Source organism: Aythya fuligula, chromosome 20, assembly GCF_009819795.1.
Source record: "Aythya fuligula isolate bAytFul2 chromosome 20, bAytFul2.pri, whole genome shotgun sequence".
NCBI lineage: Eukaryota > Metazoa > Chordata > Aves > Anseriformes > Anatidae > Aythya > Aythya fuligula.
In genome coordinates this window covers 5,702,799-5,730,595 of record NC_045578.1, presented here as the reverse complement: position 1 = coordinate 5,730,595, position 27,797 = coordinate 5,702,799, and the positions used below count along the sequence as shown (strand labels likewise).

At 41.7% G+C, this 27,797-nt stretch overlaps 1 protein-coding gene across 1 annotated transcript; it reads left to right on the top strand.

Moving 5' to 3' along the window:
• Positions 1–1,603: 1,603 nt before the first annotated feature.
• Positions 1,604–21,488, top strand: LOC116497277 (merlin-like). Its single transcript, XM_032200953.1, has 18 exons — positions 1,604–1,654; positions 3,025–3,142; positions 4,815–4,940; positions 5,355–5,477; positions 9,856–9,939; positions 10,735–10,803; positions 11,027–11,109; positions 12,103–12,178; positions 12,631–12,768; positions 14,548–14,622; positions 15,418–15,531; positions 15,975–16,097; positions 16,651–16,868; positions 17,776–17,878; positions 18,627–18,754; positions 19,343–19,493; positions 20,176–20,385; positions 21,351–21,488. Exons 2-18 carry the CDS (start codon positions 3,053–3,055, stop codon positions 21,384–21,386), a joined length of 1,947 nt encoding a protein of 648 aa, XP_032056844.1. The 5' UTR covers positions 1,604–1,654; positions 3,025–3,052; the 3' UTR covers positions 21,387–21,488.
• Positions 21,489–27,797: the final 6,309 nt, after the last annotated feature.

The following is a 27,797-nucleotide window of genomic DNA, read 5'->3' as shown; positions in this document are numbered from 1 at the left end:
TCAAAAATGTCTTTTCACTGTGAGTCAGAATGTACTTTTCCATGGAATAAAAATTCTGGAAAGGGAAAAAAATGCTATTGGAAATGTTGAACAAATTATATTGTCATTTCAACCAGGTTATATAAGAAAAAAAGAAATAACTTCAAAGTCAGAATGAAGGGCTCTGGTGTTTTTGTCATATTTTGAGAAAATTAGTACATTCTTCTGAAATAGTTCTATTTTATCTGTTCAGCATTTTCCATATGAAACTCTTTGAGAATGTTCTGTACTGGCCCAAACTCCAAGTTCCCATTTAACTGAATTGGCTGATTCAAATTACATGTTAAAAATGAATTATGAAGTTTTTTCTCTTTTTGTCTGCAGCCACTGATGTTTCTTCTAGAGCTAATTTAAGAAGGGTTTGTGCCCAGTACTCCATAGTGGTTCGTAGTTCTAGTGCTCTAACTGCTATATCCCATGGTAAAAATATTTACAGTAATTCTCTGGTTTTGAAGAAAAATGGGCAAGGGAGAGCTTTGGAATGTAACAGGTTAAAACATAACTTTGCTGTTAGCTCTGCTGCAGCTTGCAGATTAGGGATCAAAAAATTACTGGTGTAATTACTGCTGGTTTGGATGCCTTCACATGGTGCTCTCCCTGTCGATATTACTGTGGTCGTATTACACCATACTACTATGGTGATTTTGTGGTTTTTAAGCATTCCTTTCCCTTTAATTGAAAACACCTTTGTATGCTAAACAGGACCTGTGTTCTGCTCAGCACTGTGCACTGAGATGTTGCCTAAATTAGAGGAAATGCACTCAGTGGTGAGACCTGCTTTGCACTCCTCTAAATAAAAGTATTCCCCCAGGATAAGGGGGATACCCCGAGGGTGAAGGGATTTGGTTTTTCTTTGGATATGCCTCCCATGTGTTAAGATCCCTGACACTCACCAGTTTACCCTAATTCTTTGCAGTTTGAGCTGTCCTCTTCTAGCACTGTTGGCAGGCACCAGCAGGAGGACTAATCAGGAAAAGTGCTTTAGGGATGTGTCTTGAGGTGGGGGCACATACTGTCATGCTGTTGCAGGCAGAAGTTTATCTAACTTGTTCAGAAAGACAGAACTTCCATACTTTTCCAGCATTATAGTATTCTGGTTAGTGATTTTTTTCTCAGTGTGTGACTTGCTGCAATTTAATTAAGCCCATTATTCCTTGTCCTAACCACTGTGGTCATGTACAGCAGGCATTATCATATCTCATTACACTTGTCCCTTCTCTGTACTAACCAGTACTTTCGTTTTACTACAGATTATTTTCTAGCCCTTGGTGCTCTGCTTTGGATTCTCTCCAGTCATCCCATCATTTATCTTGAAGTGTGTTGCCTCAAACTGGACACAAGACTTCAGCAGAAGCTTTATCAGCCCCAACTGGAGGGAGAGAACACCTCAGCTGGTCTCAGTGGTGTCGGAAAGATGAATTTTCTCCTGAGCTTCTTTTCCCCACTCTGAGTTGCCACAAGTACTTGTTCAAGTCTGGCTGATGTCCATGTGATTTGGCACCTGATTTATCTGTTCTCTGCCTCAGCTTCCTTACAAGTCAAAAAGAAAAACTTCTGTATATATTTTACCTCCTATTTAGCCATCTGAAATTCTTGGATGAGGGGCACAAGTAAAGTAAGTGGAAAATGACCAATGTATTTGTAAGCCGATTAAAAGCTTAGCAGAAGAGAAGAAAGAGACAAGATATTTTATAAAATACTGGAAGGTACAGACAAATACTTTTCAGTTTGAACTAGAACTTTATTTTGGAATTGCTTAGGAAGAGGTTGGAAGTCTGCCACCCTGTAATAGTCTTACATTGTAGGAAACCAATAATACCTCTGCCTCTTCTTGACCTATATAGTTCACAGATTCTAGCTGGGTTGTGCAAGACTGAGCTGTTAATTTTATAAAGTAAATACAAGAAGAAAAAATTACAGGCTGATTTGTGCTGCAGAGTGTGGATTCACACTACCATTTAACCCCAACTTCCAACGTTTGGCTTGGCTGATATAAACAAAATCCTCATGACAACGGAAATAACACGTGTCTTTTTTTTTTTTTTTTTTTTTTTTGATGGCATGCAGTCAAGTGCATTCAGAATATAAAATTTGTGAAGAAATTTTCTGTAGGCTTCTGCAAAACTGTATTAATTTCACCTCAGAAGAAGAAGCACTGGAAAAAAATGGTGCTCTAAGTAGCTTTCATCATTGTGTGTTTATATGTCTAAAAGAAATGGGCAGATTCAGCTTCATTTCACTGGATATATTTCTGGCATTTGTATAATTTCAGGGAGCTAAGATTTTATGATGTCAAGAAACTTGATAGGATGGTTTCTCAAGGAGACAACTGATGGAAAAGTATTGAGTTGGGTTTGATATAGTAAGTTTTTGTGTGATGTGGCTCTTTTACACGCAGTGCTTCCGCTGATGCATTTAGAGTACTGACACAGCAGTACATACAGCAGGGACCTTTGAGGAAGAGAATTTTGTTTGGATGTATAAAAGTGATGAGGAATGTCTAATTTGCTGACATTAGTCATGTTCTGCTTTTGGTGAAACTGAGTATTCATCCATTGCAGAGTTTCACTGCAAGAGAGCACTGAATTGCCTGGACACAGGTGATTGTATGGAGCATGAGGGCTGGACTGGAGGTTCCCTAGATGTCCTCAGCTGTAGTGAGAAGCAGTCCCCTAGATCTTGCAGTGTAAGGTCTGAATGAGGTTGTTTCTAGTACTGTAGGAAGGTAGTATTTGCCCAGGTCTCAGGGAAAGACAAGAACAGTATTTTAGAGCAATTTTTAGGGAGTAAATCCCCAGGTCAAACTAAATTTTTTTTTGTTTTGACACAATTATGGCTTTGAGCATCTTCTTGGACACAAACATCCAGAGACTGCTTGTATTTAAGGCTGACTTTATTCTGCAAGTTTGAACTCATCCTGCTTTGAAATATAGCCAAGAAAATTACTGAATTCCTAGCCCTAAATGCAGCTATGTTTGATTTCAGGTGTGGCTGTCCTCATAAACTAAAAAATATGTCTATCCGAGGCCTGAAGAAGAAACAACCAAAGACATTTAAAGTCAAAATTATAACAGTGGATGCTGAAATGGAATTCAGCTGTGAGGTAAGAGCTCTCAGAAAAATGCTGGAAAGTTGGAGATTGCCCTTTATATTAGCAAGATGTACCCTTGAAAATTCTCTGAAAAGCCATAGCTAGCATTTAAAAGCCACATTTTTTGAATGTGACAAGGTTCTTTAAGACGCAGGCCTGGAGAAACAAGTCTGGTCAGAGCTGGTCCTAAGATGTTGCTTATACACTAACGTATAAAATGGTGCTCCACGTTTGTTGATCTGGGAAATTCTCTTCAAATGTGATTCGCCATCTGTAAACTCCAGTTTCTTTCTTTATCTGTAATGGCTGGCTTACATCTTATCTGGGTACGAGAGAAAAATGATCAAATGTAAAAGTTAGCTTTTCTTCTATTATGACTCTTATTATGGCTCTCTAGTATATTGGATAGACTGCAGAAAAATGTGGAAGAATACATATATAGCAAGCGATCGATTGATAAATGAATTGGGCTGCACTGTTGAGGAGACAGAACTGTGCCTGATTAATTCCTAATCATCCAACAAAAGCAAAAAAAAAAAAAAAAGCGCAATTACTTTGAGAAGGCAAGCTGGAAAACTAAGGTCCACTAGGATAGCAATTTTAATGAGAGAGATGACTGTTGTGGGGCATTTAATATTTCATTTACTTGATCCCTCAGAGACAATATACTAGTCAAAAGCACTGGACTTCTGTAACTTACAGATCTAAAGTAATTGCAAGCAGGGTTGTGAAAATAGAATTTGGAAAATTTGGTTCAGAGCTCAGAATCCTGTTAGCAAATCCAGCTTGATATATTCTTTCCTTTGCTATCACTCTCTCTCCCCCAGTACTGCTTTTTTTCTGGGTGGATATCCTGCTTTCCATCCAAATAATGCCCCGAAGTGTTTTATTTTATTTATTTTATTTATTTTATTTATTTTTTTTTTGCCATTGAGTTTAGTGGCTGACCCTGCAATGAGACAAAATCATCTTTTAATATGTAGCCAAACAGAAGAAACAGATGTGCAGCCTCTTCAGTGAAAAATGAGACATCATGTGTGTGTGAATTTTGGGACCTTTAATCAAAGTTTCTGTTCTCTATGGAGCTAGACTAGTAAATGAGATTAGATTACTTTTTTTTTTTACTGTATAAAAAAAAGATCCCGACTATACTGCGCACTAAATCCTACTCCAAGAAGACAGACTCCTGCTCATTTAAATCAGAGTAGCATAAAGGCTTGGCTTGTTGCCACTGAAATAGCTGAGGTATGTGAAAGATGGATTTGCTTTGATTGTTTGGCATTTCTACTCTGTGCCTTGACACTCCTTTGATTTCCCCCTGGCCTTCTCTCAAGACTCTTTAATTTGTGTAAACTGTTGAATAAGATTTTTACAAATATTAATAAAGCTTTGCTGGGTCCTAGGAGATCAGTAGTACAATCCTCATTCCCTCTGCTCATAAAGTGCTTGATGCTGTGATTAAATGCCTGCAGCTTTGAATCTTTGGAGGAAAGGAAGAGGAAGTAGAACATTACAGCTCATGTACCTTTGCTGTAGGCAGCAGTAGGCATGTTTCTTTGTCAAGCTAAAGGTGAAATAATAGTTTGTAGGGGAAAGGCAAATGGTAACCTGGTTTGCTCGCCAAAAATGCGGCAAGTTCAGTCAGGATAAATATGTTTTGTATTATTTTCTTTTTCTTTTCTAGATGAAGTGGAAGGGAAAGGACTTGTTTGACTTGGTGTGCCGAGCACTTGGTTTAAGGGAGACCTGGTTCTTTGGTTTGCAGTATACAATGAAGGGAATGTGCACCTGGTTAAAGATGGACAAAAAGGTACAGAAAACAAAAATAGTAACCTGCAATCTTCAGCTCCTAAATGACTTACTTTTTCTTTAAGCTCAGGAGCTAAAGGAACGTGTTAAATGACAACCCATAATTCTAGATTATATCATTTTTTTTTAGAATTGAATTTCATTGTGTTATGCAATCTTCTTGTTTAAGGTTTTGTCTGAAGTGTTACCACTATATGCACTTCTTCATAATATATAATATATGCACATATTCATATAATCACCACTATATGCATTTATTGTCAATACATTAAAGCTCAGCATTGCCCTTCCTTCTAGAACATGGAAATGCTGCCTTAACTGGATTATTAGCTGCCTTCTGATTTTCCTCTGGAATAATAGTTTGAGACATTTCTGTACCATTTTTACTGCTGATTTTCGTTTTATCTTTAAGCAGGTTTTAGATCAAGAAATCCCCAAAGAAGATCCCATTAGCTTTCATTTTTTGGCTAAATTCTACCCCGAGAAGGTAGAAGAGGAACTGTTACAGGAAATTACCCAGCATTTATTCTTCCTTCAGGTCAGGAACATTTCTTAAACCATTAATTCCTTCTGTGTTCACCCCAGTCCCCTTATAATGTCTTTGATCTTGTTGGCTGTTGTTAGTCTCAGAATGACTCTGCTGGCTTCAGCCATATCATTGTCTATGTAAATATCTATTTTTTATAAAATACAAACATCTCTCCTGGCTACTGTGGTTTTGTATGATGATAAGTTGAATGTATGCCTTCTGCAGGCTTTTGTTCTCATGATGGCTTCTCGTACTGCTTGTCCTAGGAATGGGAGTTCCATTACTGGGACCTGTAGTTTCATGTAAAATGATTTTTACACCTAGCAGCTCCAGTGGTAATTTTGCACCTGAATATTCCAGACTTGCTTTACTCCTTGTAGTCAGTGGCCTAAAGAAAACAAAAACACAACAAAAAACGTGCAAGGGTGGCACTGCTTGAAGAACTTTATAGTTGAAGCTAATGGTAGAAGGAAGGCTGCAAAACCAAACATTTTGGAGATGTGAATTCTATACCCAGGGATTGATACTCTTTGAGGTGGGGCAAGGAAAAGTACATCAGTTACAAATTAGTGACCCTTTAACTTTGAAGTGTGTGTAGACCTTAGAAAGCTTCCCACTTTTACTGAGGTTTAGAGTGTGAATCGGGGAGAAGAGGTAGCAGTGTTGGTCATACTCAATTTTTAATTTTGGGAAGAAACTCCATATGGGTTGGAACTTTTTGAGCCAAGTCTGCCTGTTCCCATGTTGTATTTCTGATTTAGCAGCTTCTCCATAGCCACTCTCAGAGGTGCTTTCATAACTGGTCCTGATATTTTCACACTCAGAGGACAAGTAATCTTAGATTTATTTGTTCGTTTATTTCTGCTGCCATGCAGACACCAGGGCTTTTTTCCCCAGCATAATTAGGGCATCCTGACCAGCTTCTGCATTTATCTGTTACAAGTATTCTGTTTTCTGAACTCTGTGAAGGTTCTTCTTATGTTAGATTTTAAGCCATCCATATACCACTTAAGGGTAACCACAGTGCACATTTTACCATGCTTCCTGCCCTTTTGGAGCACTGCCTAAAGTTGTTGGTCTGGGAATTAATTTCTTAAGGTTCCTGCCCTAACTGTTCAGGGGTGAGAAGTATAGAGTCAAGTCCCCGTTTTTATCAGCTTCAAGAGTCATCTTGAGGACTGTGTCACCTGGTCTGCTCTGGCTGCAGCTAAACTGAAGAGTCTCAAAAGCTCCTTGTCATCTTCTCTTAGAGCTGCTGGTGCTCTTGAGTAACCATTCCTTATCCTGGTTCTTTCAAAACGAGAAGGATTAGAAGAGACCTGTTATTAGGTGTATGAACTGTGCGAGGGAGTGACTACACAGCAATTATGGTGGCAGTCGTGAAGGTGAAGAAGAGGAAAGGAATGGTGATAAGCACTTGGGGACAGTAAGTTTTTTTTCACTGATACCAGCTGCAGATGGAACAAGACCCATGACTGCAATCTACCCCTAAAACTAAAACTCCCAAGCTTCTAAAAATAGTCCAGGTGGTTACTGGAAGATCTTGTTGTGTAAGACTGTAGAAGGCATAATCACTAGAAAACAAGAACTACCTAACCTGTCCTTTTTAGATCTTATTTTTGGATTGTAGAGGAAAAGATCACAATTTGATATCCATCCTGAAATACACAGGTTTGCTTATCTAACAAGTTTCAACAGGACTAAAGCAGCATAGAGACAGCTGCAGCAATAGGCTATAGCTGTAACAGTAGCTATATGAGCATTGAGTTTTTGGGATGGTCACTTGGTGGTCAGCTGTATTTTCCAACATCTTTGCCATCCATCTTCTCTCCTGAGTAGCTGTGGAATCTTCTGAATGTTACAGGCTCCACTGTGTTGCTTTATTCAGTAGCTTTCAGTAGGATGTGTCTGTGCAAGTAGGTTGGCTTATGGAATAAAATCAGTCTGCATCTGTAAATAAACACAGTAAATACACAGGTTCCCTGAGGAGGATGTGCTAATGAAGGAATGGGAAAATGCTGTTATTCCAAAGGTTAACGAGCTAACTATAATTTTACCAGAACCCTTAACCAATTTGCTTCTTAAGCTAAGTTTGGAAAGGAGTGAGGGGGGCAGAACTCTTCCTACTCTTTTAATCCTGATTTCTTTTCACGTTTTCTCCTTGAACCTGCCTTGACTAGCAGATATGCGATTAGCAAATTCTTCTCATTCCAAAGTAGAAAAACAAGACAGAAACAAATTTGGACTTGCAAAGTTTCCTGGCTATAAGAACTTAAGATCACACCTGGATGCCAATAGGAAAAACATGTACAGACATCTGGATGCTTACAGATTTCAGTTCTACTCACTATTCAGACTTAGATGTTAATGTGGCATAATGTCTTTTTGCTAAATGTGTGAATAAACATCAATGACTAAAGCTACATTTTCTGTTTAACGATTAGATAACTTACTCCTTTTACAAGGATGTTTTGTTATACTACTTTATAGAAATGATCAAAAAAAAAAAACCCACCCAGACACTTATAGGAGATTTATCTTACGTTTTTCTCAATTCTGAAATGTATTATTTGCACCAAGGAGTATGAAAGCCAGAGCTTTCCAATTTGGAAGAAAAGTCTTTTCATTCTTTCCATTTTAACAGCTTAGAAAGAATTTTCCCTGTACTATAACTCAGGTTATATATTGTGCTCACCCGAGACTAAATTCGAAAGAAAAACTTTCTTGATGGTTCATTTCAGTTCACAGCACCTACAGTTCTAAGTGTCTTTGTAAAGGCAGCTCAAGCATTATCTCAAGTAATTTTTCTTTTTGGAAATGCTTAAGACTGTGAATTATGTAAAATTTTCTTATCTTGTGCTTGTTAGTAGGCTAAATACATTACACCTGAGAGGAAGATTTGGGAAGATTAATTTATTCTTCCCCCTTCAGGTTTCCAGGTAAAAGTTGCCCAACATATTTAAAATCAAGCAACGTCTTACAAGCTATTACACCTCTGATCATGCTAGCACCATGGAGTACTAAAATGAAAAGAATGCTAAAAGACTCTTTACCATTTCTACTATGCTTTTATTTTTAAGCCACTATGTTATTGTTGTACTTAGACCATTGTAACTGAATAAATCTAATGCTCTATTAGGCAGTTTCTCTTTGTGAGGTGCCCTTCATTCTTCTGGAAAGCTTTTAAAGATTCTATTACTGGTTTTAGTATAATATCTCTGTCCTTGACAACATTCAAAAGGCAGCTGGACAGATCCCTGAGCAATCTGGTCTAGTTGGACTTGCTTTGAGTAGGTGACCTCCAGAGGTTTGTCCTGACCTAAAATTCGGATATGTTACATGTTGTAAAGCTAATGTTTTTTCTAGCTAAACATCTTTCTTGTTGTGGTTGTGTAGCTCTTTAGTGCTATTTTAGATGGCAGGTCAAATGATTGTTTGGTGTAGCACATTTAGTATGACTGAATACAAAGAAGTTACGATGATTTGCAATAGCTAAGGAGCACACCTGCTCTTATTCAATGCTGAAGGTAAAAATGGTACAGCTTCATTCAGGGAAATGAGGCGGTAATAAAAGGGAGTGTGAGAAAGGTCCTTAATTCTGTTTGTATGAAGGAAGAATAATAAAAAGCCCAATGAACCAATATTAACAATTTTCCACTGGTTTATGGAAGAGGCCTTTTTCTGTCATTCCAAGCTGAATAATGTGATTGAAAATACAACAGTTGATTATGTTTTCATTGAATTGTCTTTCTGAAATTAAAATACTTCATCAGCTCTCATGCTTATTTCTAGGACTATAATTTACAGGCAGGTTTTAGCTTTTTGGCATCCTATAGAAGCCACGAAATAAAGGTCATTTTGTACTGCTAGACTGAAGTAAAGATACCTTCCCTATGAGACCTCTAATCTCTGCAAGGGGCATTAGCAGAAAAATTTCAGGAAAGTGCTTGCAGTAGTTCCGTAGTTTTTTGATAGCGTCTGATAAAATGCACTTACTAATTTATTCATGGTGCTGTACAAACTTTAGGAAGAACTAACTGTATCATAAGCAGGAAGTAAAAATTAAAAAAAATCTAAAAGGAATGAAGTGCAGATAATAAATGTGTTCTGTAGCAGATTCTTTTACAGGACTCCCTATATAAATGTGGGGAGATAGCTGTCTGGCACTTCTATGAACTTAGAATTAAAACATTTTAACCTCCAAAAGTTATTTTCATTAAATGTAATGTTATGGTTTCTTGTGTTTCTGAATGCCTCTTTGTTGCTGCTGTTAACTTGTGATGGTTGGTGCCAAGTTATAGTCCAGGCATGTCTAATTTAATTTCAGGCCTGACATAAGTTTTGACTATGAGCTTCTTCAACTTGTTCCCTTTTTCTTCTGATTTAGGTTAAGAAACAGATACTGGATGAAGAAATCTATTGCTCTCCAGAGGCAACAGTTTTACTGGCTTCTTATGCTGTTCAGGCCAAGGTCTGTGCATAGCAGTGCTCTTATTTATTTTTAACAAACACATATACAGGGTGGTATGTAAAACACAAGTGTTAAACTTTGCTATTAAAATAGGTCATGCTGGGAAGCACAGGTGCAGCTGGAAAAATAAGCATTAGATGCCATTACAAGGATTTGAGGAAGAAATTAGTTTGCTGTTTTATACTATGCTTTCACAATTTAGAGGATTTCTTTTGACGTAGCATTTTAATGTAATTTTTTCTCCGAATTGGAATTATTTCCTGCTATTAAAGTGTCCAAGGATACAGAGGTGCTGATACCATGAGCTTACAATGGTGTGATATTCTTTAGCAGCTTTCACAACATAGTTACCTTCATGCCACCAAGAGCCCAGCTCATAAAATGGCAGGAGGGGAACACAAATTAGCAGAGCTGGCCCTCTGCAGCAGCCCAGCCTACATACAGTAGGAGGAAGTGAGCTTACACTCCACAACATATTCCGTAGTTCAGAGAAGGGTGTGAAGTCACAGCAGATCCCTTTACATCTTCAGTTACCAAGAGGTGCAGCCTAGGGCTGAAGCGTAAGGTTACAGGCCACATTAGGGGGTGCACTGGAACCACATGTATAGCACAAAGTCTGGAACTGACTTCCACAGATGGTTCAGATGAGGGGAGCCTGTTTTATTACCCTTACACTGTATATGGGAGAACCAAAACAACATCTGTCTCGAGCAGTTGCATCAAACTGCAGCCAGAAAGTTCTTCAGCTTTCTGCATCCAACAAGCTGAAATCTCTTTTTTTCTTCCTTGGGACAGTATGGTGACTACGACCCAAACTTTCATGAGCCAGGCTTCCTAGCCCATGATGAACTTCTACCCAAACGGGTAAGTTTTTATTCTGTATAAAACCAAACTTTTGAATCTGTGCTTTGATGAAGAGCTGGTACTGCTTTGGGACTAACCAGAGCATTAGATACTGATTGTGTTAGCCTTGAACTTGCTGAAATGACCAAGCTGTGAACTGCTTGGTTGCATTCACATTGCCTGGGAGAGGAAGCACACGTATTTGTATCTTCAAAGGGAAACAGACTTCTTCCTTTCTCTCTAGGTCCTCAGGCAGTATCAGTTGACAGCAGAGATGTGGGAAGAAAAGATTACGGCTTGGTATGCTGAGCACAGGGGTATTGCTAGGTATGAAATAATTTCATTCTTTGGAAATCCTGTACGTTTCAGTAACTAGTTATTTGCTGTCTTTATTGAAATTTGGATTTTGTAAGTGAGCAAAGAGATCCTGGGTCCCAAGCTACGCTGCTAGGTTTGTTTATTACTAAGGGATAAAACATCCATTCACCCAGGGTAAAAAGTATCTTGTGTAGGGCACTGAGTGCTTGTAAACTGGACTTGGTTTGAAGTAAACAGGGAAGTTGAAGGCTCTTGCTGGGCTTCACAACCTAACATGTTTAAAATCTGATATTTTATACCTTGTTAAAAGCATGGTTCAAAAAGGTGTCCGCATACTTAGTAAGGTACCAAAGTGGTATAGACATTGCATCACAGTTCCAGGACCAAATTTTGGTGTGGTTCCATGTGGGTGTTCAGCTACTTCTAACACATTCAGCATGCCTGGAAGTTCAATTAAATGTGAGGTAGGAGCTGCTGGCACCCAGAGGCAGCCATTCCTAATACTTCAGTTCAATTTTTCTTTGGCTGTTCTAAATGCTTCTTAGCACTATCTTTCCTGAATATTTTCCTCAAGACTCGATGCCTCAGTTTGGAGGGAAGACAACGATGGGTGGAGAGACTTACTTTTCTTTGGACTATGCCCAAAGCACTCATTCTCAACGAACTCTCTTCCTGAAGGGAATATCCTCATGTTATGGAAAATAGTGGTAGAGTAGATCTCCAAGAGGTGATAATGGAGTGGCAAAACTAACATACAAGGATAAGACTGGACTTGAATTTTAATAAAGATTGCACTATACCTGACTCAAATAAAAACGGATACAGCTTTGTCTTCTGTAGAGATTTTTTTTTTTTATCATCCTTTTTCTGTTAAGGGTAAGACAGTAAAATTAATGAAAGCACAAAGGACCAGAATGCGCATTCTTTTTGAACTGGGAAATACACTGTCAGGACAGAAAGATTGTATAGGAGTCACCTGCTGTAATCGGTCTTATTCTCTAGGGATGAAGCTGAGATGAACTACCTGAAAATTGCCCAAGACTTGGAAATGTATGGTGTCAATTATTTTCCCATTGCTGTAAGTACTTTATTTTAGCAATTTGCTATTGCTGTATTTGATGGTAGTGTCGTTTTAAAAATCGTGTAGGGGGCTTGGAGCTGGGACTCCTGGGTTCTGCTTTTCTCTGCTGTGGGTGGGCTCTGTAGTGATTGTCCTGACTTGGTTTACTTACCTGTTAATTGGGTAGGTGAATACAACAGTAAACATGAATGTTCTATCGTTTGACAAAGGTCTTGGGTATGTAATAGGAAGAAGGATAAATAAACTAGAAATTTGAGCTGCTTTATTCAGCTGGGTGTGCTAGCAATGGTCCTAATCTGTTTTGTAGGAACAGCCTTTTCTTAAAAATTCAAATATCCGTTTATTAGAGTAATTGTGGTTCTTGTCTGTAATTGTTCTATGTTACTATAAATAGGACTTACTGATATGTGTTTTTTTTTGTTGTTGTTTTTTTTGTTTTTTTTTTTAAGCAAAATAAAAACCATACAGATCTCTTACTTGGAGTTGATGCCAAAGGTATTCATATCTACAGCATTAATAACAGGTTCTCTCCAAATAAGTCATTTGAGTGGAGTGCTATCAGAAACATTTCCTATAGTGAGAAGGAGGTATGATGGCTCTGATATATTGTTCTTTTTATATGGGCAAGGGTGTGGACTGGGATTCTTGGAACAGGCTGAAAGCGGTCTCTGTTTAAATAATTTGGGGGAGGGGGAATAAACCTAGGGAGCTCTGTTACAGTTTTAGTTCCTAACAAACTTGCCTTTCCGATGTGCTGCATAATCTTGGTTCCCCTAGGAGCCAAGGGCTGCTCTAAGCTCTCTAAAATTGTGGAGCCCACTATTCTGTTTCCTTCCCTGCTGCTTGTCGTTTGCAAAACAAGAGTGTTGGTCTCTGTAAAAGATAGATATTACGAATGCCATCACGGCTGACTTTAGTTATCTCAGCAGGAATTAGATGATCTGTAAAGACTTAATGCTAGTTTTGCATGCAGAAGTTGTCCCAATAGATGAGGTTTGAAGCACACTGGCAAGCGGAGACATGCAGGGAGATGTACGTGTTTTTCTGCCTCAATTCTACTAGTTTATCAGTGAATGATTTCAGTCTTCAGCACAGCCCTACCATTACAATTTCACTGTGATTTCAGAGTCCATCTTATACCTGAATACAGTACACTGGGGAGCAGGTGAAATTTGGAGTTATTTCAAGTCATGTGGCTACGTGGAAGGCTATAATCAGAAAAACAAAACCAGAAAAATCACATTGGTACCAGCATACTTGGAATTTGTCAGCCAAAGGACAACGTGGCTTATTCCTTTCTTTCTCTGGACCATTTGAAAAACACTGAGGATGAGATTTGCTGTCCAGGCTTAGCTGTAAATACATTAAATCAATCAGGGCAGCATACAGGAAAGTTCTACCTCCAAAGAGTTTTGTTTTCTTATCGTTAAACTTCCCCTCTGGTCCATGAATAAGCTGCTTTAGCTCCCTGTTGTTGGGAAATTGGGCAGCCCTGTATGAAAGCTCCACTATATTTGGTGTCACGTTCACAGTTCAGCTCCTCACAAGGCAATGCATTAAAGCAGCTGTTACCTACAGGGTGAAACAGGCTGTAGGATGTTAAGATCTTGATGACTCAGATGGCCTGAAATTATACATTGCATTACGAATGAATTATAGGAATCGAGTGCTAACCCATGAGTCACAGAGAGCAGGATCTTAAAGAATGGAGCTGTTTTTTTGTTATGCAGCCAAACTGAGCTCAGCATATGAAGTAAAACAGTGTGTACTGACCTGGCAGCATGAAAGCCTTTCATGTCCTCTGGAAACAGCTTGGGAGATAGGACTGGAAATGTGAGAAAGCAGGAGCTTCGGTACTGTTATCTCGTGGTCTGAAGAAAAAATCCTTCAGGCCTTTGTAATACATTTTGTTTACATCTGCAATGATTGGGATTCAGAGAGGTGTTTGACATCTCCCTGACGTTACTAATCTCCAGAAGTAGTCATATTCTTAATGTATTCTGTTTTCCTGATAACCAGGGCTTGCTTCAGCGTTCTCAGGGTAGTTTGCAATGCACAGGTGGTATTGTTATGAAAAACACCATCCAAACTGGCACCAGGTGTGGGGCTGTGAGAGGCTTTATCTTCTAAAATGCCCTGCTGTTTTAGATGAGCAGATGAGGAACCTGTGTAACAGAGAACAGCCCTGGTTCTGATTCTTGTGAGCAAAACACTTCTGCATCGCTCTCCCTGTATTTGTGGCATAAATCACTGCCTCCCTGGAGAGAAGTGGAGATGGACTAAAGTTTGCATTAATATTAAATAGTTTCAGCTTTGTTTTTCTTCCTTTTCACTGCTTCCTCTATTTTTATCTTCTGTCTGAACAGTTAACTATTAAACCTCTTGACAAAAAAGCAGAAGTCTTCAAGTTTTTTTCATCTCAGCTAAAAGTAAACAAATTGGTAAGTGTCCTGTTTTCCTCCTTTAAAACCGGGCCTGGCAGTACTGAGTGATACCTGAGTGAGAAATGTTTGTCTGCGAAACCGATGTAGAGGCCAGGGAGCATTGAGTTTCAGCACATGTTTTCCATAGGATTCTTCTGTCTGGGAAGTCAGGGTACATATGTTTGTCCTCTCCCTGTTGGGAGGGGAGATGGTGGGTGAAAAGTGAGATGTGAAAGAAGGCCCAAATCACAAAGGGAAATCCAGTTACTGGAAGGGGAGGGTGTAGCATATGGAAAAGTGCAAAGCCCGCTGCAGCGTCTGCTTATCTGGCTGCTGTGCATTCTTAATCGGCTGCTGCCTCTCCTTTTCTGGGAGAAGCAACAAGGGAGGGACCTAATCAACTTGTTAATTCTATTATCACTAACTGCTTCCTAGCACAGCCGCAGGGGCTGGATCGCTTCTCAATGACCTTGTGGATGAGGGGCCACCACAGCTGACCATTCCCACATAGCTGCCTCCTGTGTACTCCCGGCCTAGCCCCCCTGCCTGTTCTTTTTCAGGCAATTGAAACCAGACAGGGATGAAGGATGGAAGGAGAACCCCCTCATCCTGTTATGTTTTCTAAACTGTTATGTACCTGAGGATGAGCCTGCTCTGGTGTCACTTTTCTTGGAAGGAAAGCAACTGCCAGCACTTGTGCTGAAGTCAGAAGTGTTAGCTTCTGTCCTGTGAGACTGGTGTGGGGCTCTTTCTGCCCCTCTGGATGGGGTGCAGCTATGTCACAATCTCATTTGCTTTGCTTTTCCTGTTCAGATTTTGCAGTTGTGCATTGGAAACCACGACCTGTTTATGAGGAGAAGAAAAGTGGACTCAATAGAAATCCAGCAAATGAAAGCACAAGCTAGGGAAGAAAAGGCTAGAAAAAAGGTAGATTATTTTTGCTCCTCTGTTGCTGAAAACACTGATTATTATTCCAGCTGGTGCCCTCGCTGTCCATGCACTGCATCAATATGTGTGTGGGAGGTGAGAAAGTGCAGCAGGATTGAGTGTGGGAACAGCTCTAGTGTGTATGCGGCTTCTGAGGATGTAAGTGATGTTTGTGAAACTGAAGGGCTGATCACAAAGATTTGGGGTACGTAACAGATCGATGCAAGTGTTCTTCCAGCAGCCTGAAATAACCAGTGTTGCCAGTTAGTGGAGTTCAGTGCTGCTAAAGTGCAAGTAGCTTCAGCATTACATCTCTGCTAAATGTCAACTCACCAGCTAGAGAGCAGTCCATTCGTCAGTAGATTCATTTGCTGTGCTGCCTCGGGCCCAGATGAGATCCTGCTGCAAACCCACAAATGTGGTATTTCTCATTCTCTTTCCAGATGGAGAATCAAAGGCTGGCCAGGGAGAAGCAGCTCCGAGAAGAAGCTGAGCGAGCCAAAGAAGAGCTGGAAAGGCGTCTCTTCCAGCTGGAAGATGAAGCCAGGCAGGCCAATGAGGCCCTGGTGAGTAGCACGTAAGCTGAATATTCTTGCGCTTGAAGGGGTTTCTTGGTTTGGAAGCTTTTTTTCTTTTTCTCTTACGGCTTCTGTGAGGCGCTATACGTTATGGCTTATGCAAGGCTGGACAGTTTCTGGTCAGTGGTGGAGAAGGCATGCTGGAATTTGCTGTGAGCCGTTCTCCCTGTGTTCACAGCACTTTCTTCAAGCAAAGAAGAGAGAAAGTAACCTTGTGAGCTGAAATTGGGAGAAAGAAGGCTTAGTGCATGTTGCATGTGGCATTGGCAACTGAAGGGGGCAACTTGTGACAGTTTTTGGTTGATATCTTTGCCCAGCTCTGAACAAATGTCTCCTTGTTGTATAAAAGTGAGAGGCAGGAAGGAAGTTGGGCAATTCTGGAGCAGAGGAGGAACACCAGACTACAATTGTTTACTTTTTATTTTAGGGATTACTATATTTATCCCTTGATCTATTCAGGAAAGATATCTTCTTCCTGACTGACTGCAAGGGTGAAATTGTAGATGCTAGACAGGGCAATTACAAAAAGTTTTTCTCTTAGCTCCGATCCCAGGAAGCGGCAGAGCTGCTGGCAGAGAAAGCTCAGATTGCGGAAGAAGAAGCAAAACTGCTGGCCCAGAATGCTGCAGAAGCAGAGCAAGAGCGACAGAGGCTGGAGATAACAGCTCTGAAAACCAAGGAGGAGAAACGCCTGATGGAGCAAAAGATGAGGGAAGCAGAGCTGATAGCAGTGAAGCTGGTGAAGGAGTCTGACCGGAGGTTAGATTTGCTTGAGTGGGGCTGTGTAGCCCCTACTGGATTGCCTGGGCAGAGAGAATGCTTATTTTCTCAGAGCAGGAGGGTGGGGGGTAGAAGGGGAAGGAGAGCAGTAGGGATGGATTTTTCCCAAAGCAACAATTCAGAGTGAAAATACCTTTGCATGTCTTATTTTTCTACCTGCTACCAGTGGTTGTGATGCGGGTCAAAAAGTTTACAAAGGATCCTGATGGAAGGCTGTAGAGATGTTTAGTATTAAAAATCCAGAATGCAGAAACATCTTCTATATAGCATTAACAAAAGAGCACTGGTTACCTAGCTACCTAAATTTAACAACCTGTGTACCCTATAGGCTATGAGACTTTTCCTCATTACTAAGTGATGGTGTCTCATATCCCTTCCAGATCTTTGAAAAGTATAACCCAGGTAAACTCATGTGGAGTATAAACCACGTTGTAAGAGTTTGCATGTTCCATAGCACTGTGCTGCCTGAGGATGCAGAGCAGACTAGTGCTGATAGAGGTTGTTCAGGGCTTTCTGCTTGTTTTAGGATGCTGCCAAAAAGCTTGCCAAAATAAAGAGCAGTTATGTTGCACCCCTCCTCGTCTCAAGGAGGATCTCTGACAACCTGAAGAATCTGTATCAATAGGTCATTTTTGAACCCGTGGAAACTAGGAGTAGAAAAAACACTTTGATTCAGTCAGTTCCTGCAGGATTGCCCTTCAAAGCCTGTGTCGTGCTGTGCCTGGTTCTCCATGTGACAATCCTACTGCAAATGTCTTTGGGTAGAGGAATCACTCAGAGTAATGGATCTTATTCTCCAGAAACCAGTGAGATGCATAACTTTGAAATCTCTGTGTTGCTCTATGCTGGAAATCTTCAGCCATTTGCTGTGATATTTGTCTTGCAGAGCCAAGGAAGCAGAGCATCTGAAACAAGATCTGCACGAAGCCAGGGAGGCTGAACGGAAAGCCAAGCAGAAGCTATTAGACATAACCAGGCTTAATTATCCTGTAAGTTTCTGTTCTGCTGGGCACTGCTTCATCTTGGGAGATAATCATATGTTAATTTTATGTTTGTAGCCTCATCAGGCTAGGTCGTGGCATGTCTACATCTAGCTGCAAGACAAACACCTATAGGACTAGCTGGTGACTGAACACAGTGTAGCTGGAATTGAAGTTGTATTTGTTAAGGGCATTGAGTCAGGAAGATAAAGGTGAGACAAATATTACAAAACAAAAATACAACAACAAAAAAACTCTAACCAAACAAAAGCCAAAACAGGACTCATGTTAGGATTTGGGAAGCCTAGATGGTCTTGCCTGCATTCATGCCTGATACTGACTTTGTTCCATCTCAGACAATACTTTGTGGAGGTGGTTGTACTGAACCTGGCATGTGAATTCCTTGTGAGTATCTTCAGGCAAAGCAGGTGAAGCTGTCACTAGCAAGAAGTTGTTGCTAAGGCAGTGTGCCACAGTCTCTTCTGCTTCAGTCTTGCTGAGAATGGATTTCCATTCTCTGCTGCAATGAATAAGATAGCTAAGGTACTTTTCTGCACTTGGATTTGTGGCTTGTGGACTTTGGGCACTCGTCTGGGGCCACTTAAATAGCGGGGAAGGTCTTCAAGAGCATCTGTTTCTCATAATCCATGGGTAGCTTGTGAAATGGCTCAGCAGGGCACTCTTGAAGAAGATGGTGAGTTAAAACCAAAATCAAACAATCAAATCTTACTGACAGTGCTTGTGTTGCCTCTTTCAGCACATGGTCAAGTACCCGCAATATTTGCCAACGGACACTAGAGATGCCAACTTTGACAAAGGGTCCATCAAGCTGGATTTGAAGGATGTTGACCTGAAGAGACTCTCCTTTGAGATAGAGCGAGAGAGGTATCAATATGCTTATGGTGTAAATAAATGAGATTAATCGTGGGAAGTACAGAAAGCAAAAATTCTCAGCGCTACATCCTTAACAACTGAGGATGGTCTTCTCCTTGTATGTATGAATGGAGGCCTTTTACTGAGCTGGTGCAGGTTACATCTTTGTAAAACTAGCTGTTTTGCAAAGAGGAAAAGTTTTGTGGTGCCATCAATCCATGACTGATCCAGAACCCTCCTGTCTTGGAGACCAGTAGGCCAGGCGTGAACTTTGCTGGAGTAATGTTAGAGGACAGAAGTTTCCCTCTAGTGTTAAAGCGTGGTATTGCTTCCATACAAAGGGGCTTTTCCTCTTGGTGTGGAGGTTGATTCTTGGTAAAAAGTTAGTGAATGCTGAAGAGTGGAAGTGAACCACCTCACTGGAGCAAGGGAGTCAGGCAGACATGTGCCAGACTTCATTTTGCCAATACAAGAAAAAAAAAAAAGGCAAAATGAAGCAAAGAACTGCCTCTCCTCTCCTTATGCACTTGCTTCCCTCAACCCCTACTTGTGAGTTATGTTATGGTAGTAAGCTTTTTGTCTCTAATGTGTGGGCTACAGGCTAGATTACTTAGAAAAGAGCAAGAAATTTGAAGATCGACTGAAAGAACTCAAGTCTGAAATTCATGCTTTGAAGCTAGAAGAAAAACAGTCTGGGCTTTACTCTCATTGGACTGAAGTCCTGGGATCCTTGGATCGCTCCTTAGGAAATGTAAGTATCCTAAATACCTGCCACTTTTTCTGGCACAATGATAATAATATATATATGTATGCCAAAGGTAATTGCTGTATTTCGATTCAATGTACATTCTGTAGGACCTTTGATACTAAAATATTTTAAGTGTTAACAGAGAAGAGGACTAGTCATGACAATAAATAAATAAAAATTCCCTGGCAGGATACCAGTAGCATAAACAAAAAATAATAATTTGTTTTGCAGGTTATGAAATCACAGTAAGGTTTACTGTCATGGAACAAACTAAATTCTTGTAACTTAATGCGTTTAAATGTGGTTTCTCATAGTTTGCATCACATTCTCATTCACGTGCTTTGTGGTTGCTATTAATCTCTTGTAAAAGTCTTGGCTTTTTTTTTTTTCTTCCCCTTCAGGCAGTGGGGAACTAAACTCAGATCTTGGTCATAAGTTTCTTGTTACTTACATAAACGTTCTTCCTGAACCAGGGGAAGAATAGAGCTGTCTTTGCTTTTCCAGATTGCTCCACATATAATAAAAAATGGCCCTAAGTAAACTGTTTGAGAGAGAAGGGAGGCTTGGAAAAAATGAGGGAAGATGGCCTGTGTGCTCTGGCTGGCTATGCATTTGATGTTTTCTGGCTTAATGAATGTTGATGGGGAGAGGGCATTAATTTTCCATGTGTTCTTTTCTTTTAAAGACCCCGTCATGGATGAAAACCTTCGAAACTGGAGATTCGTTGGATATAAATCTTCAAAGACCTTTCCCTGCTTACTCATTAAATACTACAAGCAGCTGGCCTTGTACCAACAAAATTCAGCATGCAGTGCCAGTGGAAAAGTCATCTTTTCAAACAAATTCCTTGGTTGCCAATAGTGTAGGCACAGGATCCAGAAAACAGATTATAAAGGTAATCAGATTTATAAGTAAATTCCCAAATATTGACTAGAGGCTTTAGAATTCAAAGAAGTAAAGAATGGCTGGCTTTAGGGAATGGTTTTATCCAGCTCTGTCACAGCCTCTGAAATGACAGGCCACAAAGCATGGCTGTTCCACAGGTTTGGAGGCCCTGCACTGGAGCAGCATTCAGGGCTGTTGAGGCCACTTGATTTTTCTCACTTATGATCTAAGCCTTGGTAAATGAAAATGATGCCCATATGCAGTAGGAGGATTTGTTAAATTTTATTTGTATCAGCCAGGCTTGGAAATGAGAATGTGCTCTGAGAGAACTTAAAACAGACTGTGCCAATCTTTCTGGTTTTAAGGGATGGGGATAAAGATATCAAAAAATGCCTAGATTTTTACATCTCAGTTCTTCCGTCATTTCTCTCAAAGAATCCTAAAATAATAATGAACTGGGTCTTATAAAACAAAACAATTTTTTAAACTTTACTGGAATGGAGAACATAGTATGTGTTCAAGAAGAACTGTAAGATCATGCACAATCAGCTTTCTTCAGGCAACGCTAATTGTGCAAGATACTACAAATAAAGTAAGCCTGATGTATTTGCTGTTTTCTGTGAACAGAACTGGCGATTTTCAGGATCAGTCAGAGTGTCTAGCATGCAACTTCCAAGGTCAGAACCTAGAGGGTTGTAGACTTAGAACTAAAAGGAAAACAGTTTAGTGTAGCAGCAATTGAGGAAGCAGCTCTTTCTATTGCAAATAAGAGAAACAAATATTTTAGGACTAACGTAATGTAGACTGTTGTGAGGCAAATGGGCTTGTTTCAAGAGGGAAGAAAAACCATTTGCAGGGCATCTTGCAAAAGGCTCTAGTTCGACAGAAAGGAAGAATTAGACCAAAACAAAGTAGGCTTTGCTTTCTGTAGGAATTCAAAGTAGAACTAATTTTTCTTATTTAATTTGCATCTAGGTTCAGCAGCATGACTCGGATGTGATCTACATTTGAAGAGTCTCGTTTCCTTACCAGACGGGTAGAACCTGATTGCTGTCTGTTTGGCTGCTGCAAAATGCACCTATGGGAGGACATTCGTGCAGCTCTGTCTCCTGACAGCCATCGGCATAAAGATGTGGTTCTCTTGTTATTGGTGCCATTCGGTTTCCAGGCAGACAACATAAGCTGGGAGCATTAAAACTGCCGGTGTAAAATGGCTGGTGTCTTTGGGTCCAACGGTAAACATACAAACCCAAAGGAGCATTGTTTACTTTTTATGCACTTTTGAAAAAACACTTTACACTTCATTGAACCTTCCCCCTGGGTATTTTTACACACTGACTTACCAGCTTGGTACTCTGTGTGTGTAGAAAGGATGCCAGGCAGCAAGTGTCTGGGAGATGTTTGGGATGAGGAAAAAATAAATAAATTGTATGTGACCTTAGTGTTTACCTCCACAATAGACTAATTCTGTTTTTGGTCCTGTCCATAGGGCATGACTCTCACAGAGCTGTTCAACGTTTTAGTGTTTGCCTGCCAAATATTTTCCTTTTCCTCCCAAAATGTTTCTCTGTTCACTTAATTGATTTGCATTTCTCTGTGAGAAATCTCAGCTTGTAATTCCAGATGTAGAATTGGACATCTTCAAATACCTCTCGTTCCTGGGGGAATCCTTTGTTTGGAATGCAAAGCTTCTGTTCTCTCTACAGTTTCTGACTAGATCAAGCACTTTCTGTTGCTTGCCGCTCCAGCAAACTTTGCATACATTAACTTGTTTCCCAATTCTCTGTAACACAGCTTCCAAATTAGACAAAGACAAAAGATGTTATTGGTGTCTGCTAAAGTTGGACTTGCTTTTGATGGAGAGGTGCGTGCAGCAAAATGTCTGCCTCATTAGTAAAATCTACTTGCATTTTCTAGTTTTGTGTGTGTTTAAGTGCCTGTTTGACCAATAAATCTTCAGTCTGAGGATTTCTGGGGAAGCGGAGACAATACGCAGCTGTAGCTAAAGTAATAGCACAGTTGAGCATGTGAAATGTGATGTAAAAAATGGATGTTAATGTTGTTAAATATCTAGTTCTAAAAGCTTAGAATAAAAAATACATTCAATAAAAAGCTTGAATTTTCACTTGCTAGTAACAGCTTTGAACCGAATGGTGTGTCAATATTGCAACAACATTAACAAGGCAAGTTCCAAGAACAAACATGCAAATCCCCTCTGTATCCATCTACAACAGACTGAGAGCACAGTGGGAGATAGCATCTGTAGCCAGCTCCGTTCTCAGATTTTTAACAGTCCTGACAGTTACACTGCAAGATACACAGAACAGCTATCTGCAGTGGTGTCCTGGTGTCTTTTTTTTCCCAGCTGTAAGAGTGGTTGCTGCTGCTGTCTGGCAGGGAAAGGGAGGGCTGTTAATTCTCTTTATGGCTCTCCTATGATGTTTGCAGGCTGTTGGCTATTACACATATAGTTTCTGATTGGTCTGGGGAGGAGCGTTCCTTGTGAGATGGAGAAGACATAAAGGGGAGAGGTAGATGCTTTGGGGGCCCTAAGGTTGAGCTGGTGGCACTGGCCAGAACTGGGCAGTGGTGGTATAGGAAGTAGTCTTAGGGGAAAACAGTGAAAAGCAACTCAGAACTTGGCATTCTCAGATTTTTCCAGGGGGAGAGGAGTGGGATAAGGAAAGCTAGCATTTCCCTGGTTTTGTATTCCTGTTTCTTCTTGGTATTGCCGCAAATGATGAAGTTTATACCCTCATTCTGCCACGTGTGCTGAGGCTTCCTTTCACTGTTGTATCTAAGCTGCATCATTGGACATGGCAGGAGTGAAATGCTCCACATACCTGATTTATTCATTTCTTTGGACTCGATTGGTGAAATCCTGTATTGTCACACTGAAAAGGAGGACATGACCATGTTGCTGCCAGATTAAAAATGAAGCCTATCTCCACAAGTTGTTCTCAGTCTGCTGGCTCACAGGTATTCTTGCTGCGCATTGCTAGTCTGCAGCACCATGTTCTTGTGTACTTGTACAGGTGTTTGAAAGGTGATAAAAAAAAGCAAGAAATGCTTGCAGAACAACAGGTGAAATCAGAGGTACTGTGTTGCTGGGAAGGCACTCCAAAGAGAAGTGCACAAGGGCATTAATTTGCTTAAAACCTAAATAGATACTTGAGACAATTGTACTTCTGTGTTGGCACTTCTGATGCTAATCAGTCATTGCATGATTCCTCTATCCTGAAGAGTGATGTATTTATCTGAGGATGCTGTCAGCATCTTTGAACATTTGAGGCTGGAGATGGTGACTATGCTGAAGGCCTGTGGACCTGCAGGCAGCCGTCAGCAGATGGTGCTGCAATGCTGCTCTGCCTCACTGTTCAGATGTGCTTTACAATAGCTCAGAAAGACCTGGCTATGGGATGGGAAAAGGATTGGCAATCTCTGCCAATTCCCACACCAGCCTGAGCTTGCTCGTATTCCCTTCCTGGAGTTTAACCTGCCATAATTCTCGATGGCAATTCAAAATGTGTAAGTGCTATAGTCTGAGAAGTGATTATTGCACAAACGGCTTAGTCCCGTGGGTATGAGCTAGCTCGCAGTATTACAGAAAAATCCTGTAATAGTCCTGACACATCATTGTCACGATCAGGCTGTGAAAATCGCCTTCTGAGAGGATTGCACCCCTGACTGCCGGAAGCATGTGGGATGCCACAGGTCCTGTACTATTTGATACTTCCATTAATGCTATGTGAAACAAGCACAAGCTTGATAAATCTGTACAACATGGAAATGTATGCTCCAAAGAGGGTGAGAGGCCCGAGAAGTCTACAGCTACATAAAGGGCTACTGCGAGGAGGAAAGAACAAAATCCTCCTCTGTTTCCATGCTGGATAAGACACAATGTTCTGGTCCCAAGCTACAACAACAAAAATAGAAGAAGAAAATACTGTAACAGTGAGGAAGTGCTAGTAGATCACCTGGCGAGCAAGGAAATCTGTTCCTGGAGTGACACCGTGAGTTTTAATCCTCGGTGTGGATGTGAATGACTTTCCACAGCTCTCTTTTCTGTTTCTCTGAAATACCACTCGCTCTAACCCTGAGGGCCTCTCCCTGCCCTCATGAAAAGCTTAGATGGGAAACCACATATTCTTACTCATCTGAGTGCTCCTGATCTGAGCTGTGGGAGTGAGCAAATGCTGCTTAGTCCTCACTAGAGTTTACCCAATGGGCCCAGTGCCAGTGAACTGGAGTTGCATCCATTCCTTCATGCCTGATCTGCTGTGGTCCCCAGACCCAGTGCCACTTCTTTGCATCCCCTCATCCCACTGCCTGAGCCCCCTGAGGCATCTCAGCATCCTCTGAGACACCATACCCTCTACAGGAACCTGTCTTAAAGATCAGCCAGTCTGTATCCATCTAGCCTTGACCCAGCCTGGCACTGGGAGGTGGGTGCTGCAGAGAGTGTGGCTGGCTCCTGACTCATCTGCCCTTGACCTTTTCCTCCCTGTGCTGCTGTTTTAAGGAGCCCAGTCATCAGAGGCATGATGAGTTCACATCCTGCCTTCACTGACTGCTGTTGCAGAATTACTCTCATGCAGGCTTCTTCCTCTTCTTCCTCCACCAGCAGCCTGTCATCCCTGCATCTCGTTTCGGCAGCTGAGGCTGTACTTCTGGCTGGCCATGTGCACTTGGAGCCAGCACGATCTATGTTTCCTGGGCCCGAGATTTTTATTCTCTGTTGCTGGAGGCAGCTGCCAGCTTCTTGTGTCCTTCCCTGAACGTCCCTGGTGCTCATGTTTAAACCTCAGGAGTGTGTGTGTGTGTGTGTGTGGGGGGGGCGGTATTAGGCTGGCCTCCCTAATTTGACTGCCACATGTGCTCCCAGCCTGCTCCTCTGGGTGATGAGGGGTATGCTGGGGATAAAATCCTGTCATGGGAACAGCTGTAATGAGTCCTTTGTGGCAAAAATCACAGATTTTTCTGGGGACCCAGACACCTTAAGTCTAGGCTCTTTGGCCAGTCTCACATTGTGGTGTTGTCTCATGAGGATGCTTGGTGATCTCAGACCATAAAAGCCATGAAAGAGGGGCCTTGGAGACCAAAGGTCTGCTCTACAGATGTTCCTGCAAGAGCCCTGGGCACACATAAAATGAAGTAACCCTGCTCTGGCACAACCAATGCTCTCACCTCCGCATGCAGCAATCCTTCCCTCTCATCTCAGACTCACGATGTGGAAGTGAGCCTGAGCCAGCTCTTGCAGAAGACTTTTTCCCTCTCCATCTCTCCGAGGGCTGGGCAGCATGGGCAGCATGGCCATGGGACTGGGCTGGTAGCAGCAGAGCAGCTCTCCTTCAACTGGGGGCACTCAGCATTGAAAGAGAAGTCTCTTTCAGGATGGGATAGCTTTCCCCATCACCATCTGCGCGTCTGCTATCCCTGACCAGGCACATGGACCAAAGCAGCACAGGAAAGCCTGCTCTGACGACTCTGCAGTGTAATCAATTTCTAATGGCACTGATTTTCACACAGCTTTATGGGTACAAGATGGGCCCAGGTGCAAGACTGAGCTCTATGCTGCTATTTCTGGGTTTTGGCACGCCTTTGGCCTTTCCATTTTCCTGCAGTGCCATTTCAGGGGTAGGAGGGTCAGCATTATGAAGGGCTTTGGGCACACAGGGGAGCCGAGCCCTGGGGCTGCGCTGAGACGTCTAGACTGGGGCAAAGAGCAGTTTTCACACCACAGAGCACTTTGAATCAGTAGCGACACCTCTCCTGGGAGCAGAGGGCCCTAATCATGCTGTAACGGTAGAGTTACACCCAGCAGGGCTCTGGCATGAGGCCTGCAGGAAGGAGCCGTCCCTGAAGGGTACTAAAGGCCTAATGCTTGCCATTACTCCAAGCTTGGTCCTAAAAGCAAAGGCGGGATGTGACAGCTTGTTATCTGCTAGGCCATAAACGTCTGTGCTCTCCCTGGGGAGCTCAGAGAAGGAAAAAGCCATCCCCTTCAGCTGCAAAGAGCCAGCCCGATGGGATAGCTTCATGGCTGGGCCTTGGGACTGGGGGAATGCCATGGGTGCTGGTGCTCACAGGGCAGAGGGATTGAAGAGAGCCTGGAGGGGCATTTAAGAAACCCTGACTCCAGTGTGATTCCGTCCCGCTTCTTGGGTTGGGAGGAACAAGGGGAAAAGGTTACAAGCTGATCCCTGAGACAGCATTGTGTCAGTAATTTCAAAAGGGAGATTCCAGAAAAAAAAAAGAAAAAAAAAAAAAAAGAAGAAAAAAAAGAGGAACTCAATAGAAAAAGCCTAATTTAAAAAAGTGTTGTAAGAATCTTTTGACTCAGCAGAGAGGCAGTTCAGGAAGCTTGAGGGACTCTCAAGAGATGATCGGAACCAGGTATGCAGAGGAAAAGAGAGGAATAGAAACCTCTGGTCTCTGAGGAAATCTGGTGTGCTCAGGTCCTGCTGTGATGGTGACCATGATCCTGGGGACTGTGGCAGCAAGGACAATGAGTTGGGCAAGGTAAACACAGGGAAAATGAAGAGTAAAAGGCTGCGGCTGCGAAACCAAAGTTAGTCCTGGGCAGCAGAAGCAACAAGCAGCCAGTGCAGGAGATGGGAGTGTTTGCACTGCCTCAGTGCTGCTGCTTCAGGGCAGAGAAAAATGAGATGTTAGAGATGGGAGCGTCCAAAAAGGATACTCGAGAGGAAATTTGTACGAAGAGCTATTTTTCAGTGGTTCTATAATGAGTGGTTGAGCTGAGCAGGCCAGAGGAGTTTCAGAGTGAAGTAGTTAATCGTATATCAAAACCCCACAACCACTGAAACCACCTCCAGTCCTGGAGGGGAACAAGTGAATCTAGCGATCGTCCTGGCAATAGCAGAGCAGGCAGCTGCCTCCCGTGTGGGCTGACTGCCTTTATACATCCTCGTGGAACATCTGATTCCAAGGCAGCATTGCAATTAGCGACACCTTTTAAAAGAGGGCTCCAAAATGCTGCTGTGAACAGGCCCTAAAGACACAGCCACCCAAATTCAGAAGGAAAACCATACCCCTAGTCTGGCAGATGTTGGTTGGATGGCAGGACTGAAGTCTCTCTGAATGCTGGTGATTTTTATCTGTCCTGCCTGACCTGGAGACCTGCATGAGAAACACACTGCTTCCAGGTGGGAATCTCATTTCCAACCTGTTTGTATTCACAGCCAGCTTCCAGCCCTGTATCCTCATACCAGCAATGTCCGCTTGCTAAAATAGCTCTTTTCCACCCTGGTGCTGGCCTCTGTGATGTATCCCCACAGATCAGTCATAGCCCTTTGTTTTCCTAACCCCCACCCTGTGCTCTTGGCGTTTGACTCCTCTCTTGTTGTATAATACCAGGGGTTGGTCACAGCCTTGTGATTTGTGGCATGGGTCTTTCCCTGC